Raw genomic sequence first — 14,746 nt, 5'->3', positions numbered from 1 at the left:
CAGATGCTGCCTATCGCAGTAGTTGAAATGTGTGTCTCAGGCTGTTTACTAACTCTTACTCTTTTAAGCAGCAGCTTAATACTAGAATTTTCCATTAGCCAAATTATTCCCTTTGCTTACTTTTCAGCGTACTTACTTAACTCTTTTAAGTCACTAGGGTCCTAATTAGTGATGAGGCAATCAGCTCTGAGGCCTGAAGGAGTTAAAGTGGCTTACCTAGGGTTGAGCCTGTGACAGGCTTAAGAAAAAATGGCCATTTTGGTAAAAACTGTTAGCCACAATATCATGGTACGTTAGCAATTTTTTATAGATCTGAAACCCAGCAGCCAAAACGATGGTTTTCCTCTTACGTTAGCCAACTTACTCATAGGGAGAATATGAAATTTTGTTTTAGGCTGTCTTTAACAGAGATGAAATGCTTTCATTTAAAACTCTATGGGGGTGCGCATGCATGCACAGGCACACATAACCACACAGAAGTGTTCATAAGCTCATGAACACCATCCAAATGGCCACTCTCTTCTGATCCTTTTCATAAATTTGAGAATAACAAAATAATTGTTGCTGTTTCCCAAATCCCAGTGTAGTTGGGCTCCAATTCCTTCCCTTCTACCCCAACAAACCCCCAAAACAGAGATTAGTAAAAAGCACAATAAGGAACAGAGCAGCTGCCTTGTAAACAGCCCTCAGCATGTTCCAGGCAGTGTTCTATGTGTTTCATATACATTAACTCACTCCATCTTCATAACAACCTCATGAGAGAGATGTTCTGTAATTCCCATTTTACTGACAAAGAAACTGAAGTTAAGACACTAAGAAACTTGTCCAAGGTCACACAGCTAATTAGTGGCAAAAATGGGAAGGAACTCGAGACAGTTTGGCTCCAGAGGCAGTACAAGAAGCCACGAGTCTATATTGCAAAAACAGTAAATAATTGAAAGAAGAGTCTAATAAACTCTCCTCAGCAGGAAAGTTTATAAAGGAAAATTTCAGTAAGTATAGTTCATACAGCTTCCTATAATAAAAAAAGGAAATAACTGGGGACAGAGTTACCTTTAAATAATGCTGTTATACTGTTTCCATATGCATTCTAATTATTAGAAAAATTACAGAGATATCCTTTTACAAAACTGTTAGGCAATATTTAAAAATCTACTTTAGACTTAGATCATAGAGAAATTGCAAGGTGTAGAAACTACAGAGAAGCAATTTCCTAGATTTATACAGCACAGTACTCAAGATTCTCGATAGTACATTGGGTCTTGACATTCCAGACTATAACTACAACATTATTTAATAATGTAGTTTGAACCATTTCAATAATAAACAGAGTGATAGCCGGGCGTGGTGGTGCATGCTTGTAATCCCCGCGCTTGGGAGGCAGAGACAGGAGGATCGCGCAGGTTCGAAGCCAGCCGCGCACACTGGCTTAGGAGACCCTGTTTCCAAATAAAAATGTAAAAATAGGTCTGGGAGTGTAGCCCAGAGGTAGAAGGGCTTCCAGGAACCCCAGTACCACAAAAAAAAAAAAACAGAGTGATAAAAACTTTTTTAATTTTGCAATACTTAGGGTGGAACCAAGGGGCATTCTACCTCCAAGCTATACCCCCAGCCCTATTTTTTACTCTTCTTTATTTTTTGAAACAGGGTCTCACTGAGTTGCAAGGGGCCTCGCTAAGTAGCTGAGGCTGTCCATGAACCACAATCTTCCAATCTCCACTTCCCAAATGCTAGGATTACAAGCATGCACCACCATGCCAGGCTCTGATAAAAAAAAAAAAAAAAAAAAAAAAACTTTTGAGGGGACAATTTTACAAACTACTAATTGTCTTTATAATGTCATTTAACTCAACAATTTCTGTTTTGCCAGTTTATCCTCAGAAAATCATTACAGATGCGCAGTCATCAGTCAGTCACCAAGGATATTACCTATATGATTTATTTCAAATATTATTTCTCATTTTTCTTAAGTGTCCAAAAATAAGAGAAAGAGTTTAACTGATATCTTAATTTGCTATTAAGAATTTTCAAAGATCCAGAAAAAGCAATTGAAAATTACATAAAAAGAATACAAATTTTATGTACATGGATAAATAGCAAGTACCGTGTCTGTGTATTACACGTAAGTACGTTGTTACCCTGGGTGGTAAGATTATTCTAATTAATGGTCTTTTTTATATTTTCCTATTTTTACAATTATTTTTTGTGGTACCAGAGATTGAATCCAGAGGCTTTCTACCTCTGAGCTATGCCCCATCCCTTTTTATTTATTTACTTTATTATTAAACTGGGTATGGCTAAATTGTGGAAGCTGCCCTCAAAGCTGCAATCCTCCTGTCTCAGCCTCCCAGGTACTGGGATTACAGGCATGGACCACTATGCCCAGCCCTGTTTTATAAGTTTTATAACATGAATAGGTGTGTGTGTGTGTGTGTGTGTGTGTGTGTGTGTGTGTGTGTGTTATGAACCCATGGACACACTACCACTGAGCTATACCCTCAGTCCTTACTTTTATTTTGAAACAGGGTCTCCTTAAATTGTAAAAACGGACCTCAAACTTATGATACTCCTGTCTCAACCTCCCAAATACTAGGATTACAGGCATATGCCTTGAATCATTATTAATTTTATAACCTGGTGGATAAAAGAAACAACAATTTTAAGAAAAGTGGCATTAGGTCATAAAACTTTAGTACAGTGCCTAAAATTATGAGCAAGCCAGTTCTGTGTCCTTCTTAAAAATCATTAATAGGCTGAGAGATCATGACACTGCAGTTTACTCAGAATATGTGGCTTTTAGCACAGGAACCTTGTGACTTCTTGTAGAAGAGCCAGAAAAACAGGGGGTTACTAATAGAACTCATGGAATTGTTTCTAGAAAGGCCACACAAACACCACTGATGAGCAGCAGACAGTGACTAACTGAAAGCGGACCTCAGTTTGAGCTCTGACCTCGGCCCCTCACTCTGCCCGCTGGGGATCCAAGGACATGCTTTTCAAACCTGCAGCCAGCCCAACACTACACAGGAAGAGTCTAGTGTGTCAATGGCAGGAGTGAAAACTGGCAAAGAACCACGAACGCTGACTATGTTTCTGGAGTGGAATCAAGCACCAGTACAGAATCTGGGGTCTTGTCAATTCCATAGACATGGAACTTTCCAAACCTAAACAAGGGCTTGTTAATTAAACCTCAGAACTATGATTCAGGCAACTGTCTGGTTGAAACTGAAAGTGCATTTAATGAGGTTAGTAAATGCAAAGCTGTATATTTAGTTCAGTAACAATTTTACATGTGTCACTTGGCAACAGTTTATGCGAAACAATGACCATTCTAGCCAGTATAATGCAGCATTTTTGATGAAGGGAAACAACAGATCTACTTGGCAGAACCTATCTGAAAGTACTGGAGATGTTTACAACCTTCCCTTCCCCTTTGAAGAGGAAATTCAACCAAATGGAGTAAGTGCAGAGGAAAGTGACCAGACAAAGTATGCCTGGGAACAGTCAAACAAAGTGGATCTGTGTAAGGAGAAGAGCATTTAAAGAGACATAACTGATGTTTAAATGTTTGCTCTGTGATCCTGTGAAAGCAAGAATCAGTTGACTCTGTTATACTGGAAATTGCAGTTTGTTGTCTTTCTCTCCCCCTCCACGGAAATGGCTCATCAAGGTCAGTAAGGACCTTCAACTTGCCAAATCCAAAGAGCACTTCTGTACCCCAATTAACAGACCTTGGCAGCATTTGATACGGAGGACAGTGCCCTCCTCCTTAAAACACTCCTATTCCTCCACCTCCTATAACCCTGACAATTCATTCTTGTCTCATTTTTTCTAGTTTCTCCTTTTATTCAACCTCTACATGTTAGAAAAGATTGACTCAATCTTCTCATTTTTCTATTCCTCTCACTGGTTTGATCAATTCTTATAGGCTTAAATAGTCTCTAAGCTGATAATTCCCAAATTTAAATTCCAATGCAGACCTTCCCCTGGAACTTCAGATTCTAATATATAGTCAGCAGCATTTCAAATGTATTATCCTGAAACAAATTCCTGAATCTATATCCTACTACTGAATCTGAGTCTTCCCATCTTGCACCATGTATTTTGTCATTCTAACCAGAACCCCACAGACCATCTTCACATTGACTCTTTTAAAAATTTTTTATTGGTGCATAACAGTCATACATCCTAATGGAGTAAAATATGACAGAGGCATACATGCACACATCACTGAATCAGCCCTTAACCAAGTCCCACCCCATTGCCTTCCCCTCCCTCATCTCATGTTTGGCTTAGTGATTGACTTGGTTATGTTTGTGAATGTACAATAGGGAATTTCCCTCTTGCACCCTCCCATTTGCACCCCCACCCCAGTCGGGCCTCCTTATTTGCTCATCTATAGTTTCTCCTTCTTTGTCTAGAGTTTCTCCTATATCCATTTTCTCCCTAGCTTCCGCATATTAGGGAGAGCATCTGATTTCTTACTTTTGTGACTAACTAATCTCATTTAGCATAATGTCCTCCAGTTCCACCCATTTCCCTGTGTCTCTTGCCCTCACCTGACACATCCAATCCATGAGTACATCCATTCTACCTCCAATCTGGTCTCAAGTCATCCCTTCTGTAACAGGTTCTGGGTGGCCATCACTTAGCCAATTCTTCTTATAGGCTAGTTTAGAGGGGAAAAAAATGCCTGGAGACTTCCTTTGATTACAATGCTTAAGCAAATTTTTATTACAAGCAGACAGAGAGAAAGGGGAGGGTGGAGACAGACAAAAGCTTCATGCTTCCAAGGAGAACGCAATACATCAGAGTGTGCCCCCGCCCTCAGGTCCCTGGATCTTAAATAGGGTTTATCCTATCTCTTCTTCCTTATCTGGGTTATTACCAGGCCATAGCCTATGCTTTGTCAACGTGTATATGAGAGGATTTTTTATTTTTTTTAGCTCTTACCAGGCCTGTAGCCTTCTAAGTTTTAGCGTTTATACCTTTCTTAGTGTTGGCCTTAATCATTGTCATGCTGACCCAGCAGGCTGCGGACAGAAGAAGCCCAAACAGCAGGTTGGGAAAAGAAGGAGGAATCCTGTTTTAATTTTATAATGCCTGTTCTGCTTTATGAAATTACATATAGCCAGATCACTTTCACATCTCCACTGCTGCTATCCAAGACTCGTGAGCATTGTGTCTACAATGTACTTTACCAAGAGCCTAAGAGGCTCCTAACCAACTTCCTTAGAGCACACACAAAAAAAAACCTTTTCTTAAATATTAAGTTAAATGAGGAGTCTCCCTGCTTTAAGCCCTTCAGTGACTTCCCCACTGCACTTTGCAAATAAAGTCCAAACATCCTTACCAAGGCCTCATGACCATTCCACATCGGGTCCCCACAACCCCTTCACCCATCTGTCACCATTCTGCCAGGCTGGGGCCACATTGTTTCCCTCATTGTGTAAGCACAGTAAACTCCTTCCAGGGAGGAGGTCTTTGCACACAAAGTTCCCACAGGCACTGCCACCACTGAGTACTTCTTTTCCTGTACGCATCATTTTCAACATCACTTCTTAGAAAGTTACCCTCTAATCCTCTCATCTCTTGTGTACAGCCCTCGATTCCCCAATTTTCCAACTCAGCCCTTTTGTCTCTTTCATGGCACTTAACTTCCAAGCACTTTCTTTCTAGAGTTATGTTTCTCTCACTCCTTACCTCCACCTCCTTGGAGTGTCAGCTCCAAATAGTAAGGAGTCTTACCATCATAATACCATTGTATTTGCTGAGCTCAAAAACTTTTAAAATGTTGACTTTGGAATGAATAAAACTAGACTTCACCTCAACATAAATAAAATTTTCCTAAAAATAAGAACTATCTAATAGACTCTCAAAGCATCAAATATTAGAGCATTTTTACCATGCAAAAATCCTTTCTAAAAAGCACCTTTCTATCCTGACCAAATGCAACTTCCTTGAAGTTAAATCAATACAGGTTTCCTCTGCCTACCCTGCCAGGTGTGGTTTGGGAAAATGACAAGCTTCGGTGCCCTTCTCTTCCAAAACATGGCCCAGAAATGGGATTGAAGCCCTAGCAAACCCACCTCTGTGAAACTCAAAGCTGTGCTCTTTGTTCAACTAACTGTGAGGCTGGTCTGTAAACACATCAGGATCACTTTATTTAGAGTCACACTCATTAATAATGCAGAGATCTTTACAAGGCAGGCAGAGAATATTATTCCCAAGTAACTTCATTTCTATAGTGTATATGTGAAATGAAAATTCCAGAGACTCTCATTACCACGATGTAGCGTTTGCTGGGAATAAAGACAGCAGTCACTGACTTGAAAGCCACACCAGACAGATCTCAGGTGGGCTCTCCTCATCTCTTTTGTGTAGCTATAATGTTCATCTATGCCACAGACATAGAAGAGAACAAAAGCCATTATAAGATTATTTTCTTCTAGTATTTTAGCTTCCTTCATCTTCCAAACATGCTTCCAAACTTTTTAAACTAAATTAATAAAAATGTGGCAAATATTTACTTCAGACTACCTCTTTCCAGTGATGATTCTCTTTTCCAGATTAGATAATAAATTGCTAGATATTATAAAATAGATGCACAGAAGCCTATAAGGTCATGAGCTTCATCCTTAAATAGTTTTTCTCCAAAAATATCTTTTCCCAGAAGGAAAACACTTTTAAGAGCAAAAACCCCAAAGATAATAAGAATTGCTTATTATAATATTCAGAGTTAATGACATAATAGAGGAATGATGTATGGGAAAGCAGGGAATATATACTCTGATCCTTCTGAAGAGCTAGTGTTGTTCCTTTGCTTGTTTGTGTTTGTGGTACTAGGATTTGAATCCAGGGCCTATTTCATTCATGCTGGGCAAGTACTCTACCGCTAAGCTAACCCCCAGTACTAATATTTATTAAGCAATTTTACTGCTGGAAATATCTACCCATATATATAATATATACATATATATATATATATATATATATATATATATATATATATATAAATTAAAAACAAATACACAGTTGAGCTGTTGTATTGGAATGTATAATTTCAATTGGAATGTTGTACTGGAATGTATAATTCCAGTACTAGAGAGGCTGATACAGGAGGATTACAGGTTCAAGGACAGACCCAGCAACTTAGCAAAGCCTTCAGCCACTTAGCAGAAAACCCTGTTTCACAATGAAAAGTAAAAAGGGCTAGGGTATAGCTCAGCGGTAAAAAGCCCCTGGGTTCAATTCCCAGTACCACAAAAACAAACAAATAAACAAATGCACAAGGATGTTCATTTTAGTACTGCTTGTAATAGAAAACGCCTAGAAAATTCCAAACTGCCGACTGGTTCTCAGCACAGGGCTGGCAACGTAATCCACAGTACACCCATAAAATAGGATAACCCACAATTACTAAAGAAGAATGAACTAAGTTTCTATGGGTTATGAGAAAAAACCTACAGTAATATTCAGAAATAACAATGAGGTATACATATAAATAAATACTTCTAAATATTTGTTTTTAAAATGCTGGATGTGTATATATGAAACTTAAATGTGGTCACCTCTGAAAAATAGGACTAAGACGACACAGAATGTGACTTACACTTTTTACTTCAACTCTATTACGTTCAATTTCCTTTATTTTGTATACTCGTTCTTTTATCAGTAAGAACAACTACATGCAGTACTTCCTGCAGTCTGGACGCAGGTGCTGGCCTCCTGTGGGAGCTCCCCCAGGGCTGCAAAGCTCGGGGAGCCAGGCCAGTGGGCTTCGCGGCCACTGAGGCCCCTGCTCTCATTTGCTCCTTCTCTCTTTGTGTGGCCTTTGTGGACAAGTGAAGTGAAATCTTTATTTCTATTCTTCCAGTTACCATTCTCTTATATATTATTCCAATTACAGTTTACCTCTGAAAGGCTAACTTGATTGTGATACATTGTTATTCTATTACAAAATAAAAATTAGAGTGTTTTCTCAAATGCTATCTATTATATAATTCTGTTCTTACCAAAGGGCGAAAAAAAAAATGAAAAACAAAAATGCTTTCCAATTTAATGTATAGTATCTGTCACTTTTTCCAGTTCCAAAAGAACCAATTTAAAAAAAAAAAAGCTATTTACTCAAGGGGCTTTCTTTCCTAGTTTAGAATCCTGTGTTTGTCAGGGTCAAAATACTAAGTGATACAAACTAATAAATATAAAATACAAAATACTAAACAAAAAATACTAAAATTGGTTCTATGAGAAAAATGATAGTACAATAAAGCTGAAAATATGAAGTAAACTCTAAATTTAAATTTCCTGATGTTGAAGGTCATACGAATATTTAAATTATGTTTTATACTTATACTGTCAGAGCATTATCCCCAACCTCATTGCAGGGATGGTATGAAAATAAAAGTCACCAGAAATCACAGTGATGTTTTTCTTATAATTTGAGATTGAGATTTAAGGCAAGGAAGCTAATTATCGAAGGGAAAAAATACTGTAGGGATTTCTTTTATAAAATTTGAAAATGTTACTTGATTCTTTTATATATAGTATCTGCTACTTTTTCCAGTTCCAAAAGAACCAAGAAAAAAAAAAACAGCTATTTACTCAAGGGGTTTTCTTTCCCACTTTAGAATCCTGTGTTTGTCAGGATCAGGACACATAGGTACTTATTAAAGTTTGCTTATTTATGTATTTATTTATTTATTTGCTTACTCACTTTTCTGGCTTTATTGATGAATAGGGAAAGGCCAAATGTCTATTTGAAAACAATCTAATAGCGACTTCTCTGAAATTTTGCTCCCACTCAATCTGACTTAATATAAGCATTCTGACAACAACAAAAAGGTTTCATTTTTGGTTGTGGGGAGTAAAGGCGATTAGTGAAATGAGCAAACTATATAGCCTGGTGTACTGCGCTGTCTGTGGTACTGAAAAATCACTCCAAAGTTGAAATTTACTGGACTTTGTTCTTACAAAGCTTCCCCATCACACTATTTTAATCCCAGCACTTCCGCCCATGACTCACCTGAACCATTTTATTTTGCCAGAGTGTGTATAAACATTTTATAAAAGGTCATACTGACTTGCTTTCCAAGGTTCTACATGAAATGTCAAGGCCTGCCTCCCCAAGCTTCATTAAGCAATGCTGGCAGACATGGAGCCAGAACATCAGCTGTACCTCTTACTATACTTCACTATATTGGACAGTGGTACCATGTGCCAGAAACTCGCACCAGCTAACTATCACTGTACAATGATCATAATAATATGATAAAAACTTAAAAAACGTAGATTATATGCTACATTCTAGGACATTCTCTGAATGACAGCATGCCCCTTACTTTTAGTTCAACCCAGAGCTAAATCAATATATTTGAAACATTTTGTAGTAAATATACAAATGTCCATTAGCTTAAAAGTCTTTTGTGAAAGAAATAAAGCTACAGCAGTGACATCAATAATTTAAAAAGAAGGGCACAATTCATCATTTTCTATGAACAGAGTTTCAGAGTGAACTATTCTGACAGCACTGTTGACTCTGTCCTTTGAGCAAATTAGAACAGTCCTTTGTTTTTATCTCCAGTTCTTAACTTCTAGCTCAAAGACTTCAGATTTATTTCGTCCTCTCCCATTTTATTTAGTTTTTAAAAGCATTTCAGATGAGAATTTAAAGCCTCATCATGAAAGGAAAAGCCCTCTAGATAAAATACCAAGTATAAAAGCTACATTCAAAGTAACTAGATAATATTACCCAAGCCTCTATTTTGAAACAATCTTAAATGTATTAGATTTGACAGAGAGAATATAACATAAAAAATTAAGCCAATTTTAGAAATTTAACATTGAGTGATATTTACATTATCCAACAACAAAGAAGTAACGTGCTTATTCACCAAAAAGAGTCAGTCCATGTCCTCATTCTTCTTATCCAGGCTAAACACACCCTAATCAATATTTATACATTTGCATTACAGAAACAGTCCAATTCAGGCAATGAAAGAAACATATTCAAGCATAAAATAATCTACAAAAATGTAATGTCTTATATTTTTCTCAGTTTCCTTAAGTCCCAAGAGTTTTATAGTATCCGGGTTTCATTTGTTTCTAGGACACATAATTAACATTTGGCAGCTCTTCTTAGACTCCTGTGAGTAATTTTTTAAAATTCCCAATAATTATCAAAAAGTCAGTGTTTTCAAGAATACACCTTGTTCTTGTTGATAATAGTGGCAAACACCCTCCCTAAGAAAGCTCTCTTAGCTGTGTGTTCTTCAAAAGGAACAGGCAATACAAGGACTGCTGATGATTAATTTAAAAATCAACCAGGTCTCTCATTCCAAGGTGTACTAAGCAAAACCATTCTGGACTCTAAAGAAAAAAAAAGCAGTCTTGAAAGTTACTTGACTTTTTAAAAACAACCAAGAACATTCTATAATACCATCTTAAGCTTAACTGTTCAAATACCAAACTTGGGCCATAGAAGGAAATTGTAAATAAAGCAATGTCCACGTTTCAGAGTTTTGGCAAGCTGCAGAGTGGGGCAGAAAGCATTCTGAACTAAAAGCAAAGAAGATGGGCTGCTCTAGTATTGTGGTTTAACAGTGTGATCCGGTAAGCTACTCAGCTCTTTTGACCGCAGGTCCCTATCTGTAAACTATGTCAAAGGACCATTTTGTTTCTTCAACTCTAATTATTCTTTAAGTAAAAAACGAAAAGATATACTTACAATGTGTAAATTGCACTTTGGCTATCATTTCAAACATTGGAAAGAATCTCAAGAGTCCACCATCACAGGAATTGAATTATAGTTGGACCTATGCAAAGTTCTTTCAAAAATTCAAATGTGTATCAGCCTCGTATTGCTATCGTAGTTTTATCTCAAAATACTCACTTTTCTGAATTCTTATTCACTAACCTCATCCCTTCAAAAACACATTTTCAAGGTTTTAGCAAATATAAGATCAAAATGAAGTCCTCGCTCCTCAGTGGGAATTATGTGCATCTTTATTTAGCTTGGGCAATCACTAAAGTTAGTTTCTTGCATACTTAGTATGCATTTTCTGATTACTAATTTAAAATTAACATACTAAAAATACTTAATATTATATACTAATATAAGTACTAAATATAGTAAGACCGGTATACCATGTTTTAAATTTAAAAGAATTCTAAAGTCAAAAGTTTCACAGTCCCACCAAATACCTAATAATGGCTTGGAGAAGCCAGAAAATACATATGTGTGTAAATTCTAAGCTGTAAAACCCCAATCTAATTTTTGAAAACCCTAGTTGTTTTAATTCAGATACTTTGACACTCTTTTGCCTGTGAGCTACAGCCAAGTAAACAACTGACAAAATATCCCATAAATTTATAGAGTGGTCTGATATTACCAGTAGCAGCTGGCAAATCTAGCAATAGAGTTCCAGGCTGCATTAAAAAAAAAAAAATGTTCCTGTTGAGATTTCACAAGTGTACCAGCCTTAACTCTTAAACAACTTAGAAAAATAAACTTAATAACTATAATGCACAAACTACTACATAAATAGAATTTATACAATAAACTTAATAAACTTTTAAAATGTGTTAAAAAGTTGTAGGAAAAAGTTTTATCATGTTTATATAGGCTAGAAAGCAACATTATAAACCATTTTTTCTTTATGCTACATTATAGAAGACAAGATAAAAGAAGACACCCCATATATGTGTAACTGGCCCTAATGGAAACAAATCTTGAGGCTGAATGTCTTATAGAGGTTGATCTACCTAAAGAAATTCTTTAATAATACATCCTAGAAACTATTACTGCCTTGTTTTTAACTTCGGGAAAGAACAGGTCAGGAGCTGATCTAAAAAACCAGCAAGTGTTTTCTATTACCTCAATCAAGAACAGGAGGAGGACCTGGAAAAAAGCCTCTGGTGTCTGCACCCCCCACCCCCAGCTGTCTGCACGGCTTTGGGGCATTCATAAAGATGAGAACCTAACTTACCTGTATTTCCCTGGCGTGGTACACGATGATCAGACCAAGCAGGATGATCGTGGAGAGACTGATAAGGCATTTCAGAGCTAAGGAATACAGGGACGCCTGCAACACAGACCGAAGACTTTTAAGAAAGCAGCACTTTAACCTCCTTCGAGAGCAAGAAAGTCGCCCCCCACCCACGCCGCAAGTGGACCTGAACACACAGTAAGGGACGCGGGTGAGGGGGCACCTGTTTGGGCTCTGGAATGTATGATCACTGGGCCTCAAAACCATGCTGGATGTGCGCCTCGCTGGGAAGGCTCTTGGCTCGGCCACTGGATCAGTCCCAACGTGGACCTTCTGCCTCGCTCAACCCTAGAGAAAGTTCCTCCTGAGTTTAAGCGCGGGTTGAACCGGGCCTGGTAATAGCGCGAGCCAGGGAGGAGGAATACATAGGCTTTCCGCCACCGACTCAGGAACCACTTTTTCGGTGTGCCTGACCACGCCAGGCACTCTCTGTGCCTCCAGAACTTTGGCTCCACGCGGAAAGATTTCGGCTGAGTTGCCTAGCCAACTGGGTGCGCGTCCTAACCGCGCTCGCGGATATTCCCAGAGAGACTCCCGACCCAGATTCGAAGGGTGCCCACCAGTGCCCATCACAACCACCCGCGCCCCTCTCCCGGAGGGCGGGCAAGGGTTTGAGCCGGTACCTTGTCGTAGGCGCCCCACGACAACTCGGTCTCAATGACCATGACCACGATGCCGAACATGCCGAAGATGAGCGCGTAGTCGCTGAGCCGCTTGCGCTTCTCGAATAGCGCGCGGCGGTGGCCCAGCTTGTAGCCGATGTTCTGGTTCTTCTTTTTGCTGGACTTGGTGCCGCTGCTGCTGCCGTGCCCGCTGCCGCCGCCGCCGCCGCCGCCGCCGCCGGCTCCGTAGAGCGCCAGGTTGTTGGAGTTGTTGTGCTCCGGCTGCGACACCACTATCTCCGGGGCGGAGGACGAGGCGGCGGCGGCGGCGGCGGCGGCTGCAGACGGGGAGGACGCGCCGCCACCTCCTCCGACGGACGCGGCGGGCTGCAGGGGCTGCGCCTCGGAGTCCACCTCGTGCAGGTTCCGGCGGGACGCGCTCAAGTTGCTGAGCGGCCGCATGACGCCGCCGTTGTACCTGCAGCTGCTCATGGCTATTTCGGTGAAGGGGTTGCTCTCGCGGCGCGCCTGGGGCTGGTGGTGCTGGTGGTGCGCCGCGTGAGGGTGCTGATGGTGGTGCGAGAGCGGGGGCCCGGAGCCCAGGCTGCCGAGGCTGCCCGTGGGGCTGCCGGCGGGCTGCAGGCTGTGGCACTGGTGGTACTGGGAGGCGGACGCGGACTGCTGCGCCGACTGCTGCCGGAGCGCACTGGCATGGCTGGACGGCGTCAGCTCGCTCACATTGAGCTGGCTGCCCCGGCGCGACGAGCAGCAGCAGCACGAAGAGCCCGACAGCGGCGAGGAGGCGCGGGTCCGGAAGGCGCCGCCGGGCGACGCGGTGCGGAGCAGCAGGGCCAGGTTATCCCCCGCCCCCGCCGCCGGGCCGCCGGAGGAGGCGCAGCTGTTGCACCGGAGGCAGGGGCTGCTGCCGCCGCTGCCCGGCTGCTGGTGCGCTCGGTGCGGGCGGTGGTGAGGGTGCGGGAGGGGCGCGAAGGGCGAGCACGGCTTGTCCTGGCTCTGTTGCTGCTGCTGGCAGTGCAGGTGCGAGGCGCGCGGCGGCGGCGGAGGCTGCTCTGGGAAGAAGCCGCGCTGGAACTGCAATGGGGTTTCCATTTCAGGGCTGTTAAAGCTGCAGGGAGACCAGGCAGTGGTGCACCCTGCGCAATGCGTTATGGTCGGGAGTGGGGACTCCTGCTGCTGGTGCGAGGAAGGGCCCATGCCGGCTCCGGTAGAATCCAGGCGGCGAGTCCGATTGGCTGGGCGCACCAAAACAATGGGCATGACATCACCTGCGGGGACCGAGACTGAGTTTGCGGCGCGCGCAGCTTAGGGGAACGTGTGTGAGCGAGAGATGGGGAGGGGATTTGCAGACCGAGAACCCTGGGGCAGACCTGGGCCAGGCTCCCAAGGGCGGTGTTCCACCAGCTGCTCCAAGCGCCCCGAGCATGGCTGGGGATAAAGAACACCCATGCAGTGCAACTGGGTTGCAGAGGTTGGGACAAGGAGAGCCGCCTCTCCCTCCGGTGCCGCCGCCCCCTGTTTCCCCGTTCGGCCGGAGTCACTTCCCCCGGGCATTGCAGCACGTCGAGCCACCAGGCCACAGGACAGGCGCCGGGACTGCCAAATCGGGGCCACTCCACCGCCCTCACGCCTCGCAGGGATCCCAAACCGCAGCCCCTCTCCCCACGCCCTCCTCTTCGGGATCGCCGGGCTCCGAGTGGGCGCCGATTTGAAGACAGGCTAAGCCAGTGCAGCAACGTTTAGCGAAACTCCGGGGCTCCGGGAGCCCCGGCTTGGCCGCTGTAGGATCAGAGGCGACCCTGCGCGGGCATCTTTCCCATTCGCCCGGCGCCAGAGCGCCAGAGTCCAGACTGGCAGCACTGAGCTTTCGCCAGAGTGCGCTGCGGCGCTGCTAGGGTTAACCGCCTCGGCGCCCGGGCCGGGGGAGGTGGGGGCGGGGCCGGCGGAGGGGATCCCCGCCATTCCCGGAGGAGCCCGCGCGGGCTTCCCGGGTCCCCCTGGCGGGGGCGGAGGGCTTTCCCCGCTGCAGCCCGCTCACATTGGCGCCTTCTGCAGAACAGGAGGGGCTGGCGCCCCCGG

At 42.6% G+C, this 14,746-nt stretch overlaps 1 protein-coding gene across 1 annotated transcript in view; it reads right to left on the bottom strand.

The window, feature by feature from the left end:
• Positions 1-13,927, bottom strand: part of KCNN2 (potassium calcium-activated channel subfamily N member 2) — a gene marked incomplete at both ends in the record, with an annotated part of 167,022 nt that extends 153,095 nt beyond the window's left edge. Inside the window, 2 exon segments of the mRNA XM_080709285.1 lie at positions 11,988-12,083; positions 12,671-13,927. Coding sequence (XP_080565411.1) covers positions 11,988-12,083; positions 12,671-13,927 — 1,353 coding nt within the window.
• Positions 13,928-14,746: the final 819 nt, after the last annotated feature.

This window comes from Muscardinus avellanarius, assembly GCF_963383645.1.
Source record: "Muscardinus avellanarius genome assembly, chromosome: 1".
NCBI classification, from domain to species: domain Eukaryota; kingdom Metazoa; phylum Chordata; class Mammalia; order Rodentia; family Gliridae; genus Muscardinus; species Muscardinus avellanarius.
The sequence above is the reverse complement of the archived record's forward strand: the minus strand, read 5'-3'. Positions and strand labels throughout refer to the sequence as shown.